General features: G+C 35.9%; 1 protein-coding gene across 7 annotated transcripts in view; it reads right to left on the bottom strand.

Annotated features, from left to right (window-relative positions):
- DMD (dystrophin) overlaps positions 1 to 21679 on the bottom strand; it is a 1990807-nt gene that overhangs the window by 807720 nt on the left and 1161408 nt on the right. For all 7 annotated transcript variants that reach the window (XM_044235639.1, XM_044235638.1, XM_044235634.1 and 4 more), the window contains one exon: positions 21290 to 21465. In XM_044235639.1, coding sequence (XP_044091574.1) covers positions 21290 to 21465 — 176 coding nt within the window. The remainder of the gene's footprint in view (positions 1 to 21289; positions 21466 to 21679) is intronic.

The raw sequence follows: 21679 nt of genomic DNA, 5'->3' as shown, positions 1-21679 counted from the left end.
TACAAAATAAATTGGAATTTTCCTCCCATGCTTTTTTTCTGAAAAAATTTGTGAAGAACTGGTATATAAAAGAATTTTTTTTATTAAAAGTTCATGAGTAAATCATTTTTACTGGGGCTTCTTTTGTCAGAAGACTTACAATTACTAATTTAGTTTCTCTACTTATATTAGGTCTATTCAGATGTTCTACTTTTTTTAAATCTATTTTGGTAATTTATGTTCTTCTAGGAATTTGAGCATTTTATGTAATTTGGAGAAATTGTGGCATAAAGTTGTTTATAGGATTACCTTCTACTCCTAATTTCTGTAGGGTCCGTAGTGATGTCCTTTCTCCTCTCTTTATGATTTTGGTAACTTCAGTCTTCTTTCTTTTCATCTCGGTCAGTCTAACTAAAGTTTTGCCATTTTCAAAATCTTTTCAAACATTAATGCTTGGTTTCACTGATTTTTCTCTATTCTGATTTTATTTTATTGATTTCTTCTCTAGTCTTCATTATTTCCTTCGGGTTTAGAGTGCTATTTTTCTAGTTTCTTACGGTGAAAACTTGAGTTACTGATTTGAGAATTTTAACCTTTTCTAACGTAACTGTTTGAAGTTTTAAATTTCCCTGTGAACACAGCTTTAACTGTATCCCATAAATGTTGACACGTGCTTTTATTTTCACTCAATTCAAAACACTTTCTAATTCCCCTAGTGATATCACTTTGAGCCTTGGATTATACAAGGTGTTGTTTCATTTCCATGTATTTTGGTATCTCCCAGATTTTCTTCTGTTGTTACATTCTAACATGATTCTGATATGTTAAGAGGACATGATTTTTTTTTCCAATTTATTTATTTTCAGAAAAACAGTATTCATTATTTTTTCACCACACCCAGTGCTCCATGCAAGCCGTGCCCTCTATAATACCCACCATCTGGTACACCAACCTCCCACCCCCCCGCCACTTCAAACCCCTCAGACTGTTTTTCAGAGTCCATAGTCTCTCATGGTTCACCTCCCCTTCCAATTTACCCAAATTCCCTACTCCTCTCTAACGCCCCTTGTCCTCCATGCTATTTGTTATGCTCCACAAATAAGTGAAACCATATGATAATTGACTCTCTGCTTGACTTATTTCACTCAGCATAATCTCTTCTAGTCCCGTCCATGTTGCTACAAAAGTTGGGTATTCATCCTTTCTGATGGAGGTACAATACTCCATAGTGTATATGGACCACATCTTCCTTATCCATTCATCCATTGAAGGGCATCTTGGTTCTTTCCATAGTTTGGCGACTGTGGCCATTGCTGCTATAAACATTGGGGTACAGATGGCCCTTCTTTTCACGACATCTGTATCTTTGGGGTAAATACCCAGGAGTGCAATTGCAGGGTCGTAGGGAAGCTCTATTTTTAATTTCTTGAGGAATCTCCACACTGTTCTCCAAAGAGGCTGCACCAACCTGCATTCCCACCAACAGTGTAAGAGGGTTCCCCTTTCTCCACATCCTCTCCAACACATGTTGTTTCCTGTTTTGTTAATTTTGGCCATTCTAACTGGTGTCAGGTGATATCTCAATGTGGTTTTAATTTGAATCTCCCTGAGGGCTAATGATGATGAGCATTTTTTCATGATTTTTAATGAATTCAATCCTCCTAAATTAATTGAGTTTTTTTTAAGACCTAGCATATTATCTATCCTTGAGGTATGCCATGGGCACCTTAAAAGAATATGTATTCTAAAACAACTAGACTCCTAAATATAAGAAATGAACTGGTGGCTGCTAGAGGAGGGGTAGCTAGGGTGAATTACTGAAATACATAAGGAAGACTAAGAGTACACTTATTGTGATGGGCTCTGGGTAATATATAGAATTACTGAATCATTATATTGTACACCTGAAGCTAATATACCACTGTAGGTTAATCATACCTCAATTAAAAAATGCCAAAAAAAAGAAAATATTCTGCTGTTATTTGGTAGAGTTTTCTGTAAATGTTGGTTAGATGAAGTTAGTTCATAGTATTGGTCTTCTATATCATTGCTGATTTTCTGTCCAACTGGTTGACCAAATATTGAGGGTGGGGTATTAAATTTCTAATAATTATTGTTGAATTGTTTATTATCTTCATTATTACCATTTGAATTCTGTTGATTTCTGCATCATAAAATGTGAGGTTTATTGTTAATTATGTCTTTTAATGAATTACCCTTTTGTAATCATAAATGTCCTTTTTTTGTCACTAGTAACATGTTTTACCTTAAAGCCTATTTCATCTGGCATTGGTATCACCATTTTATTTTTCTTATGGATGATAATTGTATGGTATATCTTTCTCCATTTTTTTTTACTTTCAAAGTATATGTGTCTTTGGTTCTGAAGCATTTTTTTTTTTAGATAGAATATACTTGGGTCTTTTAAAATATCCAGGCTGCAATATCTTAATTGGAATGCTTAATACATTCACATCTAATGTGACTATTGATGAAGTTCTATTTAAATATGTCATTTTACTCTTTTTTATGTCTCATGTCTTCTTTTGTATGTCTCATAGTGCTAACCACATTCTTCTGTTAAATAATTACTTTGGTATACAAATTTAATTCCTCTGTTTTCCTTTTAAACTATAATGTTATTTTCTTAAGGTTGTTCTAAAGTTTACATACGCAACTTTATCATAGTATACTTTAGATCAACTAATTTAACTCACTCCTATTAAGTAGGCTATCATAAAAAAAGATGACAAATACTAGCAGGCATATGAAGAAAAGGGAACTTATATACACTGTTGGTGGGAATATAAATTGGTACATCTACTATAGAACACTATGGAGGTTCCTCAAAATGTTAAGAATAGGACTACCATATTATTCAGTGATCCCACTTCTGGATATATATCCAGAGGAAATGAAATCACTACATCCAAGAAATTTCTGCGCTCTCACATTCACTGCAGCAATATTCACAGTAACTAAAGTATAGGAACAACTTAAGTGTCCATCAATGGATGAACGAACAAAGACAGTATGGTATATGTACATATACAATGGAATATTATTCAGTCTTAAAGAAATCTTGCCACTTGTGATCATGCAAATGTACCCAGAGGACATTGGGGTAAGGTAAATAAGCCAGACACAGAAAGACAAATATTGTATGGTCTCATTTATGTGTGGAATCTAAAAAAAAGTCAAACTCAGAGATACAGGGAGTAGAAATGATGGTTGCCAAGGGCTGAGGGAGTGAGGGAAAAGGGGAGATGTTGGTAATTGGGTATAAACTTTCATTTATGATGAATATGTTTGGGGGATCTAATGTACAGCATGGTAACCACAGTTAATAATAATGTATTGCATACTTGAAATTTCTTAAGAGAGTAGATTGTAACTGTTTTCAACACATGTACACGAATGGTACCTATGGGAAGTGACAGATGTTAATTAGCTTGATTTCACTAATGATTACTTAAGGTATACTTTAACAAAATATCACACTGTACATCTTAAATATGTACAATTTGTCAAACATACCTTAATGAAGCTAGAAAAAAACTAATTCCAGTAAAATATAGAAACTCCATTCTGATAAGCTCCATTTTCCCTCCTCCTTTGTGCTACTTATCATCATATTCATTGCATCTATGTGTAATAACACAAAAATAGTGATAGAATTATTTCATGCAAAAATATGCCTTAAAGACAAGACCATACATTTCTATTTGTCCAGTCTTTTGTATTTATGTGCATATTTACTGATCCTGTTGCTTTTCACTTGTTCATGTACATTTGAGTTAGTGAATAATAGTGCTTTCAGCCTGAAGGAGTTCGTTTAACTGTTTTTTTCTTTTGCTTATAAGTCAGGCCAGCCAGAAAGAAACATTCTGATTTTTTTAGAATGTCTTTATGCACTTTCTAAAGCACGGCTTTCCTTTATCTGAAATTCGTGGTTGATAGGTTTTTTCTTTTGTTGTTTTTCTTTTTTCCCCCAGCACTTTGAATACATCATTCTACTGCCTCTGGCCTTCATTGTTTATGAGAAGTTATCTGCTAATCATATTATATTTCCTTGTACAGAATGAGTCCTTTTTCTTTGACTGTTCTTAAGATTTCTACATTTGTGGCTGTATTTTAGTAGTTTGACTCCGATGTTTTTGAGCATTGATCCCTTTGAATTTATATTGTTTGGGGTTTGTTTAGATTCACTGTATTTCTGCTTCTATATCTTTCTTTTCTTTCTGGAACCTACATTGATAGACTCAATGTTTTCCCACATTTCTGAATTTCTGGTCATTTTTTCACTCCTTTTTCTTTTTGTTTGACAGATTGGACAATTTCTATTTATCTTCAAGTTTATAGTTTTTTTTTTATTCTCCCATCCTGAATTTCCTTTTGAGCCATTTTTAAAAATTTTTAAAACTTCAGTTATGATACCTTTCGATTCCAGAATTTTCACTTGTTCTTTTTTATAATGTGGAACTTTTTTGATATTTGCTCTTGATGTCCTTGTTGTCATACTTTAATTATTTGAACATGGTTTTCTTTAAGTTCCTAAAAGTATTTATAATAGGAGCTTTGAAGTCTCAGTCTAACATCTGGACCAAGTCAGAGGTGATTTCTATTGCCTGGTTTTTTCCTCCTAACTATGGTGTATAATTCCCTGTTTCTTTGGATGTACCACCATTTTTCTAGAAAAAGCAACATTTTGATATATTGAAGGAGCTCCTGATTCTGATTTTCTTCTACCCCATCAAGGTTGTTGTTACTGAAGTTTTAATAACTTACCTGGACAATATCTGTGAAATGTTTCCCATAGTGGGTGACTGCTAATATCCTTTCTGTTTTAGAAAAAAAAATAGGCCTTGTTTCCTAGAGATCAGAAGAGCTTAGTTGTCATCAGGCAGTGAGGCCAGCAGTTGAGCTCAAATACCTGGAGTCAGTAAAATTTCCAATTTTTGTCAATGAGTCTATATGTGTGTTAGGCAATGTATTCAAAGTTCAGTTTTTAAGTCACCCTACAGCAGATATATGGAGATTGTCCAGCCCTGTATGACAGTCTCGTTTTTCATCTATCCCTGAAAAATCAAATGCTTGGCTACTTGTCCAGTCAACTGTTTGCCGTAATCAAGACAGCAACTTTAGGACAGCAGAGTTGCTAGTTGGCTCATTCATTTGGTACCTAAATCTCTACTGATACTGTGTTTCTGAGTATGGGGTTTTAGTTGTTTGGCTCCACATAAAATCAGCCCCTCTGGAACTGAAGCTGCCTGTTTTATGTGTAATACTACTTCAATTTAACAACTATGCTGATCAAGCTGGGTGTGGGCAGTGAGTACAGTCCCAGACAAAAACACCATAGACTCCCACTGTTCTTATTCAAAGTTCAACAGTTTTCCATAAATAATCACTTTCCAATATGTGTAAGTCTTTGATTTCTGGAGTGATTAAATACTCCATCCAGTTTTACTGTTTTCTTCCTTTCTTCCTTCCTTCCTTCCTCATTCCTTCCTTCCTTCCTTTCTTTTTGGCATGTAGATATGTTACACTATACCCTTCACTATCCCAGAAGTCCTATTCCCAGAGACTAATTTCTAGGCCCTACCCAGGTGCCAGGCACAGGAACACCCAATTGATTCACACAGTTGCTAACCATTACAGCAACCCTAAATGATATACACTATTTTCCTTATTTTTCTAATGAGTAAAATGAGACTCACATAGTTATAGTATCTTGCCAGACAAACAAAAAAGCAAAGTAAAAATATAAACACATAAGTACCATGCTATTTACTTCCAAAGGAAATAAACAAAAGTAGGAGCATAGGGGATTATTGGCCAGCATTTAGTTAGAAGGCTTTTTAATTGGCCAACCTCAACTCCAATTACTTAGTTTCCACTGTGTAGTGGAAAGGTTAATTGGCAAGAAAATAGCAAACGTATCAGAAAGCAAGCTATTTTTGTCATGGGTAGGCCCTGATCATTTCAAAAATCATCTAATGACTCATAAAGGTAGAGTTTGGTGTGCACATGAAATCCTAATAAAAATATGACTGATATTCTTCACTGAGTTATATCCATGAAAACCACCTCTAGCAACAAAAGATCATGGAACAGTAATTCTAATCTTAATTCACATTTCTTGATCCTTAATAGGCACCAACATGTTCACAGTTACAGAACATTCCAGAATTTCCATTTCTTTTCATTTCTTTTATACCTAACAACTGCTTCAGAATCTTTGAAGTACTGAAACTCCACAAACAAACACACGTTTAAGGATTCTCTTGTCCCCTTTATTTTGCAGACCAACTTTGTCTCTTTATCCACTTTCCCTTTACTCAGGCTTCTCTAGCTTTCTTTCTTTACTAATTACTCAAATTCTACATCATTAATAATTCATGAATATATCAAAGATAGTATTATCCCTAGATACTGGAAGAAGCACAAATCTGAGAAGATACAGGCTTCAGTCTCATTAACCGGCTGAGGGAGAGGTAATAAAGGTAGTGGGGTGTTCCCCACTTGTTAATTTGTCTTGTCACTGCTGTCCTTGTGAGCTATTTTGTTCACTTAGGTAAAAATGATCATAATGGGAAAGGCGTGGCTTGGGGTTAAAATCACTGATGATTACTTACTTCTTAATATTGCTATAACTTTCATCAGTCTTGGTAAAAACTCTTAACCTTTCTGAGCTGCAATTTTATAATTTGTACAATAGACATAATATTACTGTTATCTCTCCATTGCTTACCATGTAAGTCAGGTGAGAGAAGGAACACACCTAAACCTGAGTTGTTGTGAAGATTAAGGGGGAAATATTTGTAAAATTCTTAAACACTATTTTGTAGCATAAGCACACAAAACTCAGCATCATTAATATTCTTTACAGATTTTATTTATTTATTTGTTTATTTATTTGAGAGAGCACTTGCAAGCAGGGGGTTGGAGGAGAGGAAGAGGGCCAAGTAGACTCCATGCTGAGCACAGAGCCCAACACGGGACTTGACCCCATGACCCTGAGATCATGACCTGAGCTGAAATCAAGAGTTGGACGCTTATCTAAAATAAGCCACCCAGGGTCTCTCTAGTGTCAATATAACTCTTATACCTTCCAAGTTTCTAGCTTGGGGAAACACAAAGATAGTGATACCACTCACAGTAGATTTTGTGAAAGAACAGAATATATTCAAGTGTTGGATAGAATGATTCTCAGGAAACAAACTGAGGGTTGTTGGAGTGGAGGGGTGTCGGAGGGATGTGATGGCTGGGTGATGGACATTGGGGAGGGTATGTGCTATGGTGAGTGCTGTGAATTGTGTAAGACTGAGGATTCACAGACCTATACCCATGAAAAAATAATACATTATACGTTAAAAAAAAAATAAAAGAAAGGGGAACCCTCCTATACTGTTGGTGGGAATGCAAGCTGGTGCAACCACTCTGGAAAACAGCATGGAGGTTCCTCAAAATGTTGAAAATAGAACTGCCCTATGACCCAGCAATTGCACTACTGGGTATTTACCCTAAAGATACAGACGTAGTGATCCGAAGGGGCACGTGCACCCGAATGTTTATAGCAACAATGTCCACAATAGCCAAACTATGGAAAGAACCTAGATGTCCATCAACAGATGAATGGATAAAGAAGATGTGGTATATATACACAATGGAATACTATGAAGCCATCAAAAGAAATGAAATCTTGCCATTTGCGACAACATGGATGGAACTAGAGCGTATCATGCTTAGCGAAATAAGTCCAGATGAGAAAGACAACTATCATATGATCTCCCTGATATGAGGAAGTGGTGATGCAACATGAGGGCTTAAGTGGGTAGGAGAAGAATCAATGAAACAAGATGGGATTGGGAGGGAGACAAACCATAAGTGACTCTTAATCTCACAAAACAAACTGAGGGTTGCTGGGGGCAGGGGGGTTGGGAGAGGGGGATGGGGTTATGGACATTGGGGAGGGTATGTGCTTTGGTGAGTGCTGTGAAGTGTATAAACCTGGCGATTCACAGACTTGTACCCCTGGGGATAAAAATATATTATATGTTTATAAAAAATAAAAAATTATTAAAAAAAAAAGATTTTTGAGGTGGCTTCCATACATGGAAGAGGAAATGCCCCATTAGAGGCTAGATCTGTATGCCTAATCTGGAGCTATACATTGAGATGCATATTAAATCTAGGATCCAAAATCAAATAAGTGATTGTGGCACAGACTACTTATCTGCATACTCTATGATCCATTCTTCCCTTCTTCTCTGTAACAGGAGTCCAATATTTAGCTGCCTAGCTCAGAGACTACGGTCATGAGAATCAGTTCCCATCAACGAGATGGAAGGCAGCTATGCTCACCACTATGCCACCAACGCTGCACCCCATCAACGAGATGTAAGGAAGAGTGTTGCGCACTCTTTACCCATTCACATTCACACCCATATCCATTCACAAAGAGAATGGGTAAAGTTGTTCCCATTCTCTCTGCTTCCCAATACTGCAGCCTGAAAAGCATGTATGATAGCTGGAGAGCTAATGGTTATCTAGGATCATGATGACAGGAGCCTCATCAAGGGATGGCAGATTTTGAGAAAGAAGGAGCCTTGGTCTTTGACATCATAGAGTAATGATGCCAGCCTACCTTGCTGCAGGGTACTTTTATATATGAGAGATGGATATACTTCCATTTCAAGCAGTATATTTTTCTGTACCTCTGGATTAGATTTCTAACTGATAGAAAGAGTTAACATCTGTAGCTATGGATAAAAACCAGGGAAAGTATATAGATTAAGAGGACAGGGTTGAGGAAATGTGACTCAGAAACACTAGGATTTAAGGGGCAGATGAAAGGAGGAGCACAATTAAAAGAGGAATTATGTAGAAAGGTAAGAATAAAATCAGATGACATTAATAACATGGTAGGCAAAGTACGACAAAGTGCTAAATTACAAAGTGGTCAGTTAATGCCAAATGGCCAACATTAGGACTAAGATATGTCCAGTGGATTTAACTACAGGAGATAACTGATGGCATAGGCAAAAATATCAGGGCAGTCATGGGGACCAAGACCAAAAAGAAAAAAAAACAAAACAGGTAAAAGAAAATATATGGAATTAGGTGACTATAAAGAGAAGAACTCAAATGGTAATGATCACTAGGAAAAGGGAAGTAAGAGACCTTCCTCATCTTGGGCTGCCCATAATCTGAATACTATGTATATGTGGGTGGAATTCCAAGGTCATTATGGAATCAAATGAAGGAAGTTTAGTTTTTGAATCTGGAATAAGTAGCAAAAAACTCCAAGGTAGCATTTCCAATTCTTTCAAATAGCAATAGCAAATAGCAATTGCATTCTTTATTCCCTGTCTGCAGGGGTGGGGCGGTCTCTGAGAGCATGCAGACCTAGGGTGTGATTTGGACTATATAGTTCCTGAAACTGAGCCTCTTTGCATTTGGAGTTGGTGTTCTAGCCTTCTCTTTGGCAATGGAAGCAGGTCTTTATCCTGCTCATAAAGTTGATTCTTGCTTATATTAAACAGAACTAGAATCTGTTATTCACAGAGCTAAGAACTCTATCAAGTATGGTGGAAAACATTATGAAAGGAGTATTTATAATTTATTTTTTAACCTGGGAGCTACAAATGTTTATTTGGTCAGGGGTAGGAAGCCAGTAGAAATAGGGTGAGGATATGTTTGTGGGTTTTTGGGGGAGGGAGAATTAAAAGGGGTCAGGTTCCTGTGAAATAGGTGATAAGGCCTTCTAAAAATAAGGAGGTAGTTATACATTCACCATTATAACAGAAAGTGAAAAATTCTTAGATTAGCAACTCACACATGTATGGTGTTTTCCATTTTAGAAAGGACTTTTAAAAACATGTTTATCATAGTAGCGAAAAATATTTTAACTTACACTAGCCAATGTAAGAAAAAGCTTATTGTGATCATTTTAAATTTGTATTAATGGCCGATAACTAAGAATTAGTAGAATAGAAGAGCCTTGTTCCAGAAAACATGGGAATAGAGTCACACACATACTGAAGGCATGTTTTAATTATATTAAATCCAGGGAAGGAATCAAAGTGATCAACACATTTTTATCTCAGGGCTTGAGGTTTTCCCTTGTGCAGAAAAGTAATCCACAGACCCATGGACTGTGTTCATTTTTAACAGTATGAAGTTTTGTAATTCTAACAAAAAGTACTTTGGAAATGATTGCTTGTAGTAAGACCTATGTCTCACAGGATAGGCTCTGATGGTAGACAATACAAGTTTCCTCAGCAAAAAGAAAAATGAAAAGCCTGTAAAATGCCCTCTGGCCTGTTTTATGACACTGGTGGCTTCCAGGTGTAGCTGCCATACAGATGGACAACAGACAAATCTTAGACATCAATAACCTTAAAGAGGGAGGGAATTTACAGGATCTCAAGCAAGGAGTCTTTCTGGGGGCAGCCTTCAGTTTGTGCTTATTTCTCATATTCCAGTCTCTCCACCTACGATCTGTCTAGGTATCAACCATTTGCATTTCATTGCACACTGCCTCCATGCTTTAAATATGCTTGTAGACATCCTCTATTTCACCAGGGTCCTATACATATATAGGGACATGCTGACATTTCTGATCTGTAATCAGCATGATGGGGATTTTGAGTTTGGTTTCTTATATGTTGTAATCAATCCAGTCTCCTGATATATCCCCAATATTCTGTTTACCAATCCTTCTAACAGAAGATAGTTAAGGGAGGCGGGTAGTCTGTGCTCCATGGAGATCACATGTATTACCTCTGGGTGTTAGTTACTCATCTAGTACTCATCTGCCACAGTGACTTCCTGACACCTGAACTCCTCTCCACAGTATCACTTATTAATATATACTCTGGGAACTCTGTTTTGGTTATCAGCTAATAAGTCAATGGAGTAAGAACGGAATCACACTCAGTTGACTGGGAATTGCTACCCTCTCTCCACTGAGGAAAAAAAAAAAGGCTCAGTGTCTTCAGCAGCTTTGTCTTCTTCCTGATGTTCAGACTTACACACCCAAGTACATGTTCTCTGAACACCTTGTTTTAGGTGTTCTACAGGCTCCTCAAACCTTTCATATATCAAAGTGAAGTCTGTATGTCTGATGTATGTCCCTCTTTCCATCTGGGTTCTCCCACTTGTATTTCTTATCCGTGCTAATGCTTTCAATTCAGCCAGTTCCTCAAGCCAGAAATGTGGATAAAGGGTCATCCTACAGCCTCCCTTCATCATCCCCATCTCATCTAATCAATTACTAAGTCATTTTATTTTCATCTCCTGAGTATCTTAAATCTGTCAGGTCTTTATGAGTTTTATTCAGCTCAGACAGTTTTCATTCTCAATATGAAATACTAGAGAACTACTTGAGTCACCCTACTGCCGGCCTAAACCTCTTCATTTCACCCTGAGCTCAACTATCAAAGGGGCCAATGTGGTTCCAAATCTGAACTATTTGAAATTTTCCAAGGCCCTTCTAATCCCAGTCCATGAAGAGGTTTGAGATGCAAAATCTTCCCCGACCTGCTCCATCTAGACTGCTTATATCACAAAATACTTTGTCCTTTAGACATACAAGAGAAATCCTCTTATTAAACTTGATTAGGATGAAGGAATAGGTAGTCTTGGGAAAAATGTTAAATTGAAGGGATTATATAAAGTTGTTTAAACATATTTAAACATTTTATTTTCTTTTAGAACATATTCACCTCTCATTCACCACTCATTTGGTGTGGGGTACAAGACTTTCCTGAAGTAAGTAAGGATCCATGTACTGAAGTTCTGCATTCTCTTTCTTACATAAACCACTCCTACATTTCATCATTTATGACTTTCAGTTTTGGTTTCTTCAAAGTAGAATAAGTTTTAGAGAAATTAAAAAGAATCTAAATGTAAAATTCTTCCTGATTTTTGTGATTTTTATCCTCTATCCAAAAACTTAAATAGTTTCCTTATATATATATCTAATTGGACATTTTTTCCCTGATCATCTTTATCAAGTCTTTCAAAGCATTCAACAGTTTTCATAAAAACCATAATTCTTTCTCTTTGCACTCCCATTTTGTTAGTTTGTATAATATTTAATTAAATAAAAATATAAAAACAAGAATAACTTGTATTAAACAGGTTGAGAACAACACATAGAAATACTACTTTCAAGTAGTAAGAGGCAAGGTACATGGTTCCAATAAGGATACTTGAAAAATTTTCAAAAACATATATAGGTTATTAATATCCAGCATTAAGTTTGGAATAAAAATTGGGCAGTTGGTTTCACATATAGAATGATGAACTCAGGATAATGACATTTAAATGAAGATTTACTTCTCTGTTCTAAACTTCATGTAGTCCTTCAACATAGCCCACTTTTTCTTGTTGCACTGATTTTACTCACCTCACTTTTTCCCCTCTGGCATGTCCGTCCGTTTATTCTTTGACTCCTGACATCCTTCAAAGCCCATCACAGGGATCATCCTCTATTACCAATCCTAACTCCTACCTCCCCAATCCCATAAGAGTTCATAGAAGGCCATGAATAAAGTGCAATGACATGTGTATGTATAGAGTGATATACATACACATTATTGTATGTATATCTGTACCAGCCAATATGACAGCATGTTTGGCTCCAGCTAGTCAGTTTCACTAGAATTTGCCAAGTTGCCAAGAATAAAATATGACATAAAAAGATTAACTATGAAGCTAATTTTTCATAGTCTTTTGATGGAGAATTATGAATGTCCTTGAAAGCTTTTCAAGAGTCATCAGATAACAGATGGGAAGAGACCAGGTTTTCCATAGACACCTGTGGATAATATTATCTGTATGATCCTCTTTGATCAATCTAAAAATAGCTCTTTGATTATATGGATTGCAAAGTAAAACATCTTGTGCTTATAGATTGGATGAAAATAAAATACCCAGTCTCAAGGCTAATTTCTTCTTATTTCACTGAGAATTTATTAGTTGTGATACAGTAAAATGGAGTTAAAGAAATATACAAAGTTTGAATCAAAGAGCTTCTTTTTGATATAAACAGCTATGGAAGTTAAAGTCACTTGTCTCTCAAAAGTATTAAATTCAGGAGAATACCTAAAACACGAATTGGCAACCCAACTTCCTGAAGATTAGAAGTGATCTAGTCCAATTTCCAGAGCTAAAGATGATCCATGAAAATGTGTTAATATTATGAAAAACATTGAAAAAGTGGCTCTGGCTCTGTATGTCTATTTTTAACCTATGTAGCAATGTCAAGTGTAGAGATTTATAATCCTAGTTTAATTTGAATGTGAATAAATATCTCAGAATTTAAACTGAGAAAATATTTTTTTTTGTTTTGTCTTGTTTTTCATTTGTTTGTTTGTTTTGTTTTTGGTTATCAACAATGTACTAGATTTTCTGCTGGGTACTGAGGGCTCTAGAGATGAGAACAAGCTGTTGCCTGGCCCTCGTGAAGCTTTCAGTCTTGTCAAGGAAGATGAATACATGTGGGTATGATACATGACGGATACATAAAATGTAATGTGTTATAAAAAGGAGCAAGAACTCAAGAGAAGAGACTGCCTCTGCTTGAGAACAGGAGGTAGTACTCACTAAGGAAAGAGTACTTACTTTGAGTAGGATTTTGAGAGAAAATTATGAGAAAGGCAGTTCAGTCTCAAAAAGCAAATGGTTTTGGCAAAAGCTGAAGGACAGAAAACTTCAGGTCATTTTATGCTTTGGACACAAGCTGAAATAATGAGTATGATGGATAATGGGTTTGGAAAGCTAGGTCAGAAGGGATTCTATGTCCTATCCCCTTGCTACAAAGCACAGCCACCTAAGGCAATGGGCTTGCTAAGTGAGAGGTTGATGGGCAGAAACCAGAAGTATATCCCAGAGAATACTAAGGATCAAAGCTAAGATAAGTTATGCAAAATTGGATCTAGAGGAAGGATGTTGGAGTCAGATTGTCAGCATTTACATCCTGGTTCAAATACTTGCTAGTCATTTGTTCTTGGGCAAAGAACTTGAACAGTCTGTGTCTCAACTGCTCTTCTGTAAAGATTAATATAAGAATAGAGTTGTTAATGAAGATTCTATGTGCTGTGTAAAGCACTGGGAAGCGAAGCTGGCAATATTAAGTGTGTCACCACCACCGCTACCATTTTACGAGGACTATATGAAGTATTGTAAAGCAAATGTTTATGGGGAAAGCAGTTAATATAAACAACTGAAGTGGGACAGGTGTGGTAAACTGAAGAGTCAGCTTGCTTGCCCAAACCAGTGCTTCACAAACTTTGATGTGCATTTCAATCACACAGGACTCTTGTTAAAATATTGGCTATGATTTATTAGATCCTGCGTTTCTCAGCAACTCCCAGGTGATGTCTGTGCTGTAGTCCTGAGACCACACCTTGAGGAGCAAGTCTGAAACATCTCTTACTCAGATATAGCTGAACTGCGCCTTGAGAGAATGTAGGGTTGAGGGCCTATTAGCCAGATCTGAGTTTTTGAGTTTTATCTTTCTTTCTTTCTTTTGACTTTTTTTAAAAATTTTATTTGAGAGAGAAAAAGATAGAGAAAGAGAGATTGCATGTATAAGCGGGGGGAGAGGCAGACCGAGGGAGAAGGAAAAGCAGGCTTCTGCTGAATGGAGAGCCCAACAAGGGGCTTGATCCCAGGACCCTGGTATCATGATCTGAGCCCAAGGCAGAAGCTTAGCCAACTGTGCCCCTCAGATCTGAGTTCTGAAAAGGAGACAGGAGTCCTTGCTTGTTTGTTTGTTTTAGAAATTATGAAGCCCCTTGATGTTTAAATGTTGGCAATCATTTCAAAAACAGTGCCTATGTAAAAACTGGGGTTTCCAAGCTGGATTCCACCAGTGGGCACTCGGTCTGCAAACTTGGGGCTGACTGAAAAGAGAGCCATGATCAAAATTGGTGGTGAGAAACCAGGAAAGGTCAAGTACAGAGCAAGTAGACTGGAGTTAGGGCTGAGTAGATTCCAGGGGCAGAGAGGGGATGTGTGAGAAGGCTTTCAGCACTGGTTTAACATAGATATGCTGGGTCCACTGAAAAGATTACAAACACTGTTAAAGAGATTTCTAAGTCATATTGAAATTACTGGTTTTCATTTTGTAGGAAATAGGGTGCTATACAGAAGGCTATTTTGGTTAGAGGAGCCTGAATTCATCAGGAGACAAAATTAAAGAAGACTTAAGAGAAAACAGTTGTCTCACGAAGAGTGCATAGAGTATATGAATTGTTAATGGAGATTTTCAAGAAGAGGTCCTACTAGGCCTACTTTAATGAATTAGATAAGGCTCATTTCTAATTAACAGCATCTATTTGCATGCAAACAATGAGCTAAGGTCCTTAAAAAACAATTCCTTCTCTTAAGTACATTTAGGAATGCTTCCCATTAGCTTATTTACACCATTAATTTGCTTGGCAAACTAGCATAGATTATGCACAGGTAAACTTTGGTTCAAAACATCAGAAGTAGAAGCACTAAAATGAATAAGAAGGTACAGATTTTATATGAGTATTGCACAAAAAGGGCTTTTTAAGAGACCTAGCCTTTTGAACCTTTGATGTATAACCGAAAGAGATTTTTGTGTCGTTACGAAAGGAACGTGAAAACATTTTCCTCTAGGACTGCTTGCCAGAAAGATGCCAGCCATTGTTTTAGAAAGGGTTACTGCCCACATTTTGGTTTCTGCACACCATTCCCCACTAAAAAATTTAAATCAGAGGCCCTTGCAGAAATGGTTGATTCCAAACCTAAGGCAGGGAAAGTACCCAGTGAGCATGGGGCATTGAAGTCAGAAGCTTGAACAAGCTCCCGCTGGTCAAATTTAATAAAGGTGAATATCAACAAGAAGAATAACTATAATTTATTGTAACATACTGAATAAGTAAGAATCCATAAACCCATACCGATATCAAGGAGAAAAATAAAAGCTTTTCTTTTTAAATAGAGGAAATTAGCTTGTAGGATCATGTCAGAATTCAGAAAAAAAATTACCATTTTGCAACCCTAATGTAGTAAGTTCCGGAAGGATAATCAAAGGATATTAAAGCCATTAGATGACTTCTTAATTTAAAAAAAAAAGATACTTTGCAACTAAAGATTTGTTGGCCACCATCTAAACCAAGTGATCAAACTTAGCAGCATTTATAGCAGGACCACCTCATTTTATGACTTCCTGATGTGATTTGAAGTACACACCATCTCTTATGAAATGTTCTTGCCAAAAACATTTGACTAGTATCTTTTCAAATCTCAACATCCAGTTTACAGAAAAATACAGTGACTAGAGAACAAATAAATGACATAATGAGGAAAAAAAAACTGAGAGGAATCCAGAAAGGTGACATTTTTTTTTTCTGAGGATATTGCACCAGACTCTTCCAAATGTCTATATCAGTAAAAAAATAAAATAATGTGGAAGAGCTATTTCCCACTAAAAGAGACTGAAGAAGGGTGCCTTGGTGACTCAGTTGGTTAAGTTTAAGCTCAGGTTATGATTTCAGGGTCATGAGATCAAGACTTAAGTAGATCTCCACACTCAGCGTGGAGTCTGCTTGAGATTCTCTCTCCCACTGACCCTCTCCCTGCTCCTGCTCTAGCTTTCTCTAAAATATGTAAATAAAATCTTTATAAATAAATAAATAAGACTGAAGAAACATAATAACTGAAGGGGATCATAATATGCCACTTGGGCACAAGAATTATTTTGAGTGGAAGTCCACTGGGAAATAGCAGAAACGGGAAAAGCGCTCTACCCAGTGTATTTCTGCCTTAAGGCAGGGCATACACTTCCCCTTGTGAAGGTGTTTCCCCACCCTTCTTCTGGACCAGGAAGAGCAGACAACTTTTTATCACTTGAGAGAGCAGCATGGAATTGAATTTACTTATTACTGAAATGTCCTTATCTTCCATTAGTTTCCCCCATATATTTGCCACCCTGCAATCTATCACCCATAGAAGCCTAAACCCCTTTCCTTTGTCTTATCACCTACCTACAATTTAATTGCTCTTTGTTAAAATGGTATTTAAGCTCTTAAGCACTTCTTTGGTATTTTCAGTTCTTTCCTCTGAAGCCCCCTGTGCCACATTAAAAAATTAACATCAAATAAAATTTGTACACATTTTCTCCTATTAATGTGTCTTTTGTCAATTTAACTTGCCATCTACAGATATTAAAGCTAAGATGGTAGAGGAGAAAGGTTTGTTTTTCCCTCTCCTACAAAACTAAATGCATTACATAAAACATGAAGGGACATTGGTATGAAATACTCAAATAATGATATGAACGGCATTCTTGAGTTATTCAGTCAATTTGGATACGGGCAGGATATTAAATAATAAGGTATTATGTTTAATTTTCTTGAGCACGGTAAACAAGCATAGCTATCCTATTCTAAGGAAATGCATTGTGAAGTATTTAGGGGTACAGCATAAGGGTATTTATAATTTACTTGCCAATGTTAAAACAACAAAAAATGTGTGTGTGTGTGTGTGTTTTATTCCCTATATTAAATAAAGGAACATATGGGGGAGGTAGTGAAAGGGAGAAAAAAAAAACAAAAATGGCAAAATGTTAACTATTGAATCTAGGGATTTAGAAGAAGAAGGTATATGGATATTTTTTATGCTACTTTTTTCAACTTTTCTGTATACTTATAATTTTTTATTTGCAGTGTTGGGAAAAGAAAAATTTCAAGCAGTGTATTCAATCAGGTGACATTTAAATTAAAACTCTTATTCTTCTCTCTGTAAGTACAATAATTGCTTTATTTCTACAATGGTGGAGACAATACCATATTTGCCTTAGGGAAAAGGAGAGATAAATTCTTGAGATCATTTTTTATTGCTATGGATTATGATTCAGTGATTCCTCAGTTTAGGGATTCTATTTCTCATCACCTTGCTGCCCTCTTCCATTCAATCTTTTATCAGCTGATAATTATTCTAAGTAAAATGGCCTCCCTTGTGTTTTAAGCTATCCATTCATTGCTCAAAGGCCTGACTACCCACATTCCCTTAACTGGTACATCTCCTGGAATACTTCAGAAAAAAGGAATGTATGAAGATAGCGATGGCATCATTAAAAGGACTGAGACCACAGTACATGATAATGAGGTCTGAGCTGGCTAGAAATAGTTAAGATCCTTTGTTCCCTATGCCATGGAGCCCTCTGGCAAACTGGTGAAGCCTGGGACTCTTCTCGGAATCATGTTTTTAAGTCCAGAATATAAAGTACTGAGAACTCCAAAAAAGTCAGTTGTATTGAAATACAGTTATAAAACTACTAGAAAAAAATTTTTTGTGATATAGCAATACATGTGCTTGTTTATTATTAACACATTAAAATTAACACATTATGATAAACTTTCATTTGCATCTTCTTCATTTAAAAAGACCACATTGGTGGTTAAGCCACCATTAAATTCATTATGTTGTCATGCTTAAACCTATAGATGTTATCCAGTTCCTCTGTTACATAATTGAGGCAACAGCGAATTTTCTACCTTCAACTGTATACCTAATTGAATGCATTTTACACTTCATTTACTTCCAACATAAACTAACCTTAATGGATGTCCACTGCTATTTGAATTTGTTCTGGGAATTTTCTGCTCATATTTCTGATATCTTGGATTTTCAAAAAGAAGGGTTTAAAATTATGTAGCTATAAGTCTCCAAACAGTTTTGCGGACTTTTTTTTTCCTTAAATTGTGTACTTTCTTTTGTATGTGTACATGGACTAGGAAACATGAAATATGTCCAACAGCTGCATTTAAAGCCCACTGCAAACTGAGAATACTGATGTCAACTTGAATAGTCACCTTATTTTTCACCTGTGCAATAAATAACTTCTATTTCCTGCTGACTTCTCCTTGGGTGGCAGTAAAGGCATGCCATTGATTAATAACAGTTTCATGATTACAGCTCTCCCACAATTGTTAACATATTCTCTCTCTCTCTCTCTCTCTATATATATATATATACACACACACACACACATATTTATTTTCTCTCTCTATATATATATATGTGTATATATATATATATATATATTACTTTTATTTGCTACTGGATGCTTGGAAATAGCTATTAGTGTATTGGTAGAAAAGGCACTTCTATTTTATTACTATTTTACATTTCATAAAACTTAAATGATACAAAAATTCTGAGGAAGTATGCCACAAAACTGATCTCAGTGGAAATTTAAATATGCTAACATTTATTTTTAAAATGTAGCATGAAGTAGACAACTTTAAAAGCTGAGTTAAAAGAAAAAACTCTCAAGGAAGCTGATCTTGACTTTTTAAAACACAAAAGTGCAATATTTAATGTAGGTCAAAATGTTTAAATGGGAGAAATATTTCTAACCAATTACAGCCAAATCCCTAGCTGTAATTAACCTACAATTTGCATAATATTTCACCACAGTGTCAGCATACACCACTTTCTTGTAAACTTAGACAGATCTAAAGTTTTAGAGCTTATTCGGTGAAACAGGCATAATGCTCTATCTTTCTAAGTTCTGATTTTCATTTAGAAGTCGGTACCAGATCACTTTTTCACCTGAATTTTTGAAAACTTGTTATCAGAGAAAATATTGAAGTGTTGTATTTGAATATTATATGAGCACGCCTGGGTGGCTCAGTTGGTTAAGCATCTGCCTTTGGATCAGGTCACGATCCCATGGTCCTGGGACTGAATCCCTCATCAGGCTCCCTGATCAGCAGAGAGCCTGCTTCTCCCTCTCCCTCTGCCCCTGCCTGCCACTCTGCCTACTTGTGTTTTCTGTATCTTTAGGTCAAATAAATTTTTAAAAATCTTAAAAAAATAAACAGTATAAGACAATTATCTTTAAAAATGAGAAATATGTAATAAATAATCTTCCAACTAATTTAATCTACTTATGAATTCAAGTTATTAATTTTTAGAGCACACTACGCATTTTTTCTTAATTTGTCCATTTGTTAACATTTTAGACTGTATTGACTTTAGTTCAGAAGTGATATTATACAGGTTTAAACCTGCTCATAGTATAAACATATTAGTTATTTAAGTAATGATACAGTTCTGTGTTTAATAGAGAGATTTCAATGTGGGAAAAAATGTGTAATTTTCCCAAGAAAGCAGTTTCACCCCAAAGCTTAGATCTTTATTTTCTGTTATCTGTATAAAAATTACCATTATTTTCCAAGCCAAGATTCAAACTAAAAATGTTTTTAGATGGTGCTATTATTTTAAAACTCTATCAAGATGTGTATGTGTGTGTATAGGTCAAATAAGCATCCTTTTTGTAGAGGAATATGAATTCTATCTACTTTTTGAATAATGCAACAGGAGCAAAGGCGCCAAGAGGAGGTGGGCAAAGACAATGGACCTAATTCTGAAACCTTTCTAATACATCCTCACCAAAGACGTTCATCAATGAGTTGCCCTAGGTTTCTGAATATTAAAATCCACCTATTATGTAGATGATAGGTAGGAAGCAAGAGCTTGGCAATAGAAGGGAGTTTTCATTGTTCAAAACAATAGTCTCATTTGGTAAATAAAGGCCAAGTCCTCCCTTATGGAACAGGAAACATTAGCATCAACAACTGGAAGCATAATACAAAATCCCATTTATAAAAATATCTATTGCCTTCCAAGTGTGGCAGCATACATTTGGCATTCTGGGCTTTCAGTACCTTCCAAAGGAAAGTTAAAAGATGACTGAATTCAACAATAACCTTTCTGAGGTTTTGTTTTCCCCTTTATTTATTTTTATTTTTTTAAATCCCCCCCCACTTTAGAATTGACAGCCCAAGTCCCTCTTCAAGCATGTACTGACAAATGTAGTAGGACTAAAAAGTGAATATGACCCTCCTGGTTTGAGCATCAATGTCACACTTACAGCTGTTGAAAATCCTAGCCAAATAGCAGTCTTTCCTGTAAAACAGTCACTTATAATTTCTTTTTTGTCATCTTTTTTCAAATAAATGAGCCTCAGCTTGTTAAAACCAAAATATACCAAAGATATTCCTGTTTGAACAATCGCTTGGTATTTAAAACTTGAAAGTTTAAAAGAGCAAAGTGCTGTCTATTTCACTAACAGCAGCTATATATTTTAGTACACAGGATACAAAACAAATTCATTATTGCTACTGATTAACAGTTGAGGGTTCCTTCCCCCTAGTGCCTTTCACCCTGGTTCCAATCTTTCAGAGTCTTTTTGAGAGGACAGCTAAAATAGCTCCAATAAAATTTTAGGATTCCTATTTTTATCTGTCTTACCTACCTCTTTTTTCTTTCTGCCAGCTGTTTGCAGACCTCCTGCCACCGCAGATTCAGACTTCCTAATTTTTCCTGTAGAATGCTGGCATCTGGTTTTGAGGACTGTTGAATTATCTCTTCCCCAGTCGCATTCAATACCCTGACAACAGTTTGCCGCTGTCCGATGCCATCCTGGAGTTCCTGTAAGATACCAAAAAGGCACAACAAAAATGAAGCCCTACGTCCTTTTATTTGAGAAAAGATTTAACAATGTGCTACCACATGTGGTTCTACCGGGAGAGAAAGAAATAAAAAAAGCACCTTGTGAAAGTTTCTCTATGAAACTGACATGCCTATATCCAAAGGCTACAAGACAGAAAGACACCTTTTATGTGTCAGTGAAAAAGCACCCTCT

This window comes from Neovison vison, chromosome X (assembly GCF_020171115.1).
Source record: "Neovison vison isolate M4711 chromosome X, ASM_NN_V1, whole genome shotgun sequence".
NCBI lineage: Eukaryota > Metazoa > Chordata > Mammalia > Carnivora > Mustelidae > Neogale > Neogale vison.
This window is presented reverse-complemented; position numbering and strand designations above follow the sequence as displayed.